This window comes from Emiliania huxleyi (assembly GCF_000372725.1).
Source record: "Emiliania huxleyi CCMP1516 unplaced genomic scaffold EMIHUscaffold_318, whole genome shotgun sequence".
Classification (NCBI taxonomy): Eukaryota; Haptophyta; order Isochrysidales; family Noelaerhabdaceae; genus Emiliania; species Emiliania huxleyi.
Genome location: NW_005199616.1, coordinates 56,347 through 63,353, shown reverse-complemented (window position 1 = coordinate 63,353; position 7,007 = coordinate 56,347). Strand labels below are relative to the sequence as shown.

Below are 7,007 nucleotides of genomic sequence, written 5' to 3'. Positions count from 1 at the left end.
ACCCAATAAAACCACGCTACCAGCGCTTGGTCACATCGGCCCCGAGGTCAGATCCTTCTACTCTGTTGATGACAAGACTTGTCTACTGGCTGGAGCCGAGCAGGAGAGCCCAGCGCACAACCCCTGGTCAACTCAGGGTCCACACCCCGTACCCGCCCGTAGAGTAGTCTCTACTAGCACCGACTTCCCGAATGGTTACGGTTGGTTAGAGGGCAGATTTGGAGAGATCTCGAGGAGTACAAACAGATAGACCCTCCAACCATCAGAAAACTCCGACCTGATCGGTCGTAATGACCGCCGACAGAGCCGCAGCCCTCCTCGCATTCCTACTCGTCCGAGTTGCTGCCCGAATCACTGTCCTCTCCGTCAGAGGAAGTAGGCGTCGGCGGCCGGCTCGCCCACATCTCGACCTTCTTGGGCAGCAGCCGGTTGTGCCTGTTGCCGTGGCCTAGCTGGCCGTAGTCTCCACCGCCCCAGCTCCAGACAGCGCCGTCGGCAGTGAGGGCGAGGCTGTGGGTTCTAGCCGAGACAGCGGCCACGCGCTGGCCAGCCAAGGCCTCGATCTTCTTGGGCGCGAACTGGCGCTCTTGGTCGCCATGGCCCAACCTGCCGTAGCCTCCAGCGCCCCAGCTCCAGACGGCGCCGTCGGCGGTGAGGGCGAGGCTGTGCTCGCCTCCCGCCGACACAGCGACGACGCGCCGACCAGCAAAGGCCTCCATCTTCTCGGGCAGCAGCTGGTTCTGCTCGTCGCCGTGGCCCAACTGGCCCCCGCCTCCAAAGCCCCAGCTCCAGACGCCGCCGTCGGCGGTGAGGGCGAGGCTGGTACTGTAGCCAGCCGACACAGCGACGACGCGCCGCCCAGCGAAGGCCTCGACCTTGTTCGGCAGCAGCTGGTTCTGCTCGTCGCCGTGGCCCAACCGGCCAGAGGCTCCCCAGCCCCAGCTCCAGACGGCGCCGTCGGAGGTGATGGCGAGGCTGTGCGCGCCTCCAGCCGACACGGCGACGACACGCTGGCCGGCAAATGCCTCGATCTTCTTCGGCAGGAGCTGGTGTTGCGTGTCGCCGTGGCCCAACCGGCCATGGTACCCATTGCCCCAGCTCCAAACAGCACCGCCGGCGGTGAGGGCGAGGCTGTGGCTGCCTCCTGCCGACACGGCGACGACGCGCTGGCCAGCCAACGCCACGATCTCCTTGGGCAGCAGCTGGTCCTGCTCATCACCGTGGCCCAGCCTGCCAAGGGCTCCATAGCCCCAGCTCCAGACACAGCCATCAGCGGTGAGGGCGATGCTGTGGCTGCCTCCTGCCGACACGCTAACGGCCAGCGGAGAAGGGAGGCGGGTGGGCGTGTTGAGCCGCGTCACGCCCTCGCCATGACCGAGTAGCCCTGGATAGCTACTCAAAAACCCTGCCTCACTGCCGCACGACGAGAGCCGCCCCTCGCCGTCGATGAAGATGCTGTGCCGATCGCCTCCCGCCGCCCTCGCCGGCGGGTTGGACTCGCACAGCAGCGCCGAATAGCACAGCCACCGAACGGCGCAGCTCTCGCCCTCTGGCTGCGCCGGCAGCTCGTAGCCGCGCTCTTGCGCCCGCAAGCGGATGCCCTCCTTCGCAAGCGAGGCGTGGAAGAGGAGCGAGACGGCCGCGACGCAAGCGATGTCGAGGGGGTCGCAGCGAGAGACGACGCGCACGAGGAGGTCGGTGGGGAGGTCGAGCAGGCGGGCGGGCCGCTGTGTGTCTGTTGAGGGAGCGGCGGCGGCGGCGAGGCGGCGCGAGCGGCGGCGCGGCGGGGTGGACATCGCGAGAAAAAGAATTTACGGGGAATTCTCTCTCACAGCCTGGTCAGCCGTCACGATGCACCCGAAGGGGACCGCAGCGCCGGCTTCATCCGTGAAGGCACAAGTGTTCGAAGAGAGAGTGGACCTGAGCAATGATATGACTGGGTGGCAAATGATCGCAGTGGGCGTCAGAAGACTCGTCCTTGCGCGAGGAGAGCTCGATAGACTCGAGGGGCCAGGATATGCAGCGAGGAGGGCGGAGCTGCGCCGAAAGGCAAAAGAAGCCGCGAGAACAAGGGACCGGCAGGCGGCGGCGGCGTCGCAGAACGAGACAGAGGAGAGCGACGCGACAGAGGAAGAAGCGACAAGGGAGAGCACGACGAGAAGGGGGCGACCGCGAGGTGGCACGAAGGTCGCAGCGAGAATCGGAGAGAGACTGCGAAGAGAGATAGGAAGAGGCGGACGCCCAAGGGTGGGCGACGGCTAGTGCACCTAGAAAGAGAGTTTCCTCCCTCCAAAAAACAACAAAGTTGCTTCTGCAAAGGTGGCGGCGCCGAGCGACTGCTGCAGGGCGGCGAGACACTGAGCTCCGCGCACTCGCACAATTATATTTACAACGGTCGTGCGTTCAAGTGACATACAATTGACAACGGCTGGACAACGGGAGCCCCCCCCCCCCCCCCCTCACCCCCCAAGGCTCAGCGAACCGAGAGAGAGAATTCTTGATACGAAACCACGACGACACACACCAGTCGACTCGCATCGGTTGCCTCCATGAACGGCGGAGCTATTCTCGCGCCCACACCACACCTGGCTCCAACGTGGACACGCCCATAGCTGGGGACACTACTAGGTCACGCATGGCATCACAGAAGTTTTATCTCTGGGCCCCGAAAGGCATCTCTAGCAGTGTCGTTACACATGCCCCCTCCCCTCCTGGGCGCATGCGCCTCACGTCTCGCCAGAGCATAAGCCCTTGGCGTGTGGCGAGACGAGTTTTTCGCCATCGCCGCGAGCAGCAAGCCGCCCGCCGCAAACAGCCGGAGGCCTCGCCGCGGCACTGGCTGCGCCGCGGTCCCGCACCCGTCGACGCAGCTCCCCCCGCGGAAGACCGCGCGTAGCGACGTCATGACGATCGAGATGAGCGTGCCTGAAGCTCGCCCACCTACTGCCCCTGAGAGTTGGTTACGAGTGGGATCAGCTCCCCCCCTTGGGATCAAAGCTTCCACGACCTCGCACCCAACATCTCAGGCGGGATCAGAAGGGGACTCCACACCGGACACCGCCCGGGCACAGCCCCCCTACCCGTCGGATCGCACAGAGGGCCCCCTCGGAGCAGCCCACACACAATCACGCATCGGCAGATTGAGTGCCTGAGTCAGGCAGACAGCACAGACAAGGAGAGGAGAGAGAGGAGAGAGAGAGAGAGAGAGAGAGAGGAGAGAGGAGAGGGTGAGGGTGTGAACACACGTGATGAGTGGGGAGGGTGTCTGTGGTGGGCTATAGTCATACTACGTGGTTAAAACCACGCGCCCCTCAGGAGCTAAGGTAGAGTGGTTGGGTGTCAAAACACCGGGTCGGCGCCAGGCTCAGACAGCCTGTCGCACGACGGGTTGACTGCGAGGCAGTCCGAGCACGAACTAGTCGTCGATCCGCTGACGATCCCCGCCGCTTCACCGCCGGAGCGGCGGCGGGTGAGAGTTAGTCAAAGGTCCACCAGCACAACCTCCAGCTACCAGCCTCCGCCTCCACCGTCGAGCCGCCACCGCTGCCGCCCGCGACGCCGCCCGCCGCGTCAGATAGCCGCGACGCGCGCACCGAGTCGAGTCGGAGAGCCGCTCCGCACCAGCAGCAGCATCTGCACCACCAGCAGCAGCAGCAGCACCACCACCACCACCATAGAGAGAAGCGCGCCTGCCCGACGCCGCCCGCCGCGTCAGACGCTCGCGACGCGCGCGTCGAGCCCAGTCGCAGAGCCGCGCCGCGCCAACAGCAGCATCTGCACCAGCAGCACCACCACCACCACCAGCAGCAGCAACAGAGACAGGCAGTGCGGGCGCAGAAGCTCTCTCTCTCAGCGAACCTACCCCCCCCCCCCCCCCCCCGCGCGCGCGTCCCGCAGGCTCCACTCTACAGCCAGAGGGTGGGCAGAGGATGTCACATGTCCCTCTGGCCGCTTCCAGGCGCTGCACTACGTGGACGGAAGGCAGGCCTCCCTCGGCTCCTTCGGCACGGCGGTGGAGGCGGCGGTGGCCGTTGCGTGGGCCATGATGAGCGACGAGGAGGATGCGGTCTCCTGCCTCTGGGTCGCTTGCGACCGTTGCGACAAGTGGCGGCGGCTGCCTAGCGGCATGCCAGGCCCGCTCCCTGCCGAGTGGTTCTGCTGGATGCACCCGGACTCGGCGTGCCGGGTGTGCGAGGCGGTGTGGAGGAGGAAGTTGGGCCGGGGCGGGCGCCATCTGAAGGCCAAGGGGCAGCGGTCGCGACGGAGGCGGAGGGCTTGCGCTTGCACCTCTCCAGCAGCAACAGCACCGGCTACAAAAGGGCGTGCAAGAGTTGTACTCTGGCCGCTTCCGGGCGAAGCGCAAGGTGGACGGCAAGGATGTCTACCTCGGCTACGTCGACACAGCAGTGGAGGCGGCGGTGGCGTATGCGCGGGCGGTCGGGGAGTACCAGCCTCCGACTGTGGTGGCGGAGGCGGAGGGCTTGCGGTTGCACCTCTCCAGCAGCAGCAGCACCGGCTACAAAGGCGTGACTGAGCTCGCCTCTGGCCGCTTCCGAGTGCAGCGCAAGGTGGACGGCACCTTCGGCACGGCGGTGGAGGCGGCGGTGGCGTACGCGCGGGCGGTTGGCGAGGCGGCGGCGGCAGGAGAGGCAGGGCCGTCGGCAACGGCGTCGGGCGAGGCGTCCGACTCGGACGAGGGCAAGGCAGGCGGCGCTGGCGGCGAGGCTGCAGCCGCCGAGAGTAGCAGCGAGGAGGAGGTGGAGGCTGCCTCGCCGCCCCTCCGCGCTCCGAGCTGCAAGACGCTCGGCTGCAGCCTCCGCCTCTGGCACGAGGGGCCTTGCAGCACCGCCGTCACAGGCAAGCGGGCGCGGGTTCTCACCGACAAGGCGCGGGAGGCGAAGCGAGGCAAGGGCACGGGCGGCGGCGGCGGCGGCGGCGATGACGGTGCGATGCCATCCTCCTCGAGCGACGCCGCGCCCTCGGCGCCCGACGCGAGCGTTCAACGCGAGACGGCGGGGGAGGAGGGAGAGGACGACGAGGTGGAAGTGGAGGTGGAGCAGGAGGAGGCGGAGGCGATGAGCGAGGACGAGGTGGAGGAGGTGGCGCCGCCGCTTCAAAGCCTCGCCGCCGCCGCTCCTTCGCTCGCAGACGGCGACGTGCAGATCTCCGCACGCTCTGCCCGCTCCACCCCTTCCATGCGGCGGAGAGGCCGGTCGCGGCGCCCGTCGATGGCAACGAGGCGGCCTGCCCCAACTGCTACTGCTTCGCGTGCGACGCGCCCGTGTCCGCGTGCCGCCACTGGCGGGGCGGCGAGCCGAGGGTGCCGGCGCACTGCAACGCGCACGCCGGCAGCGCCGAGTGGCGCACGCAGCGCTCCAACGCCAAGCGGCAGCGCACGCGGGCGGCGCGGGCGGCGAGGGACCCGCTCGGGCTGGGCTCGTGATCGAACACTGCACGCGCTTTTGCCGCAGCCGGAGCCGCCCGTCGCTCGGTGTGGGACACAGTGGTACTTGCCTCTTGCCTCGCCCCGAAACGGCGTCTCAGCCGCCACTGCTGCACCCATCGCACCCGTCGCAGCAACAAGGTTGGCGTCGGCGTCGGCAGCGGCAACGTCCGCAGCTGGATCCAGACCGAGCTCTGCACCGGCAGCTACGTCCAGAGCGGCAGCGATGCCAGCATCTGCCTCCTCCACCCCCTCTGTGGCCGTCGCGTGTCCCACCCCCTCCATTGCCTCGCCGTGTCGATCAACGGTCCACTGTGTCCATGTTCATTACCCCTACACTGCAGCGCGTCTCTACCCGCCTCCTTGTCCATTGCCTTGCCGTGTCGATCAACGGTCCACTGTGTCCATATGTTCATTACCCCTACACTGCAGCGCGTCTCTACCTGCCTCCTTGTCCATTGCCTTGCCGTGTCGATCAACGGTCCACTGTGAACGAAGCAGCAGCAGCAGCAGTAGCAGATGAAGCACCAGATGAAGGTAAGGTAAGGTAAGGTAGATTTCTCCACACACACAAGTGGTGGGGCAAGGGGGGGCGACCCTCGCATCTCCACGCCCGGACACGGGCAGGAGCCCCACGGCATTCAAAGTGCAAGCACTGGCCCGGTGCACGTGGGTGAGCAGCCTGCCCCTCCCTCCCGACAAACCAACTCCCGCACACACACAATCGCACTCTGGCCATCGAATGACTCCGAATGACTCACTGTGTGTGCTAAGACAGAATCTCCTCAACAAAAAAAGAATTTTTCGAGCGCTCTCGCCTGGTGTGGGCTCGCGCAACCTGGGTGGCGCTCCGGGGCGAGAGACTGCCACACCCACACATCTACTGTGCTACTCATCTGGCCCGTACCTGACATGCATGTAGGTGACGCGGCGGCGGCACTGAGCGCACAGCGAATACCACACCATGGAACGCGGCAGCTGCTCGGTACTCCTCTTGCTCGCAACCGCCTCATTGCTGGTCGCCGGTTCTGCCGTCCACGGCGCCGGCGTCCACGGCGCCGGCGTCGAGCCGCGGTGCCGACGCCACCCAGTGGCAACGCTCCGGCCCTCAAGACGTGCCGCTCTGGCCCTGCGTGGCGGCGCCGACACCGCCGCAGCTAGCGCCAGCAGCAGCAGCCTCTGGGCCTGGTTCCGCGTCCTGCTGCGCGTGGCCTTCCCCGGCAACCCGCCGCGCGAGCGCGCCAGCATTGCGCCGCCGCCGCCGCCACCGTCCGCGCCTCCCGCCTCGGCCAAGTCTGGCGGCAGCGGGAGCAAAGGCTTCACCGCTAAGGGCGTGCGCGGGTCGCGCGCGGCCAAGCCCTCCAAGGGCGGCTCGGTGGTCGCCGTGCACTCCAAGGCGGACTTCGACCGGCAGCTGAGCTCGGCGCGCTCGTCGCAGCTCGTCGTCGCCGACTTCTTCGCGAGCTGGTGCGGGCCGTGCCAGCAGATCGCGCCAAAGTACAAGGAAGCTGGCGGCCGCCCTGCCGCACGTCAAGTTCCCTCAAGGTACTTCCTAGACGCTTCC

General features: G+C 67.0%; 2 protein-coding genes across 2 annotated transcripts; both read left to right on the top strand.

Annotated features, from left to right (window-relative positions):
• Positions 1 to 2,549: 2,549 nt before the first annotated feature.
• Positions 2,550 to 5,443, top strand: EMIHUDRAFT_240867 (hypothetical protein; the record flags this gene model as incomplete). The annotated part of the gene is made up of 6 exons (XM_005774212.1): positions 2,550 to 2,596; positions 3,328 to 3,469; positions 3,959 to 4,186; positions 4,296 to 4,568; positions 4,833 to 4,871; positions 5,207 to 5,443. 6 exons carry the CDS (start codon positions 2,550 to 2,552, stop codon positions 5,441 to 5,443), a joined length of 966 nt encoding a protein of 321 aa, XP_005774269.1.
• An 821-nt stretch (positions 5,444 to 6,264) lies between these two features.
• Positions 6,265 to 6,982, top strand: EMIHUDRAFT_368609 (hypothetical protein; the record flags this gene model as incomplete). Its single annotated transcript, XM_005774211.1, has 2 exons — positions 6,265 to 6,285; positions 6,408 to 6,982. A coding segment is annotated over exon 2 (575 nt), but the record flags the coding sequence as incomplete, so codon positions are not given.
• Positions 6,983 to 7,007: the final 25 nt, after the last annotated feature.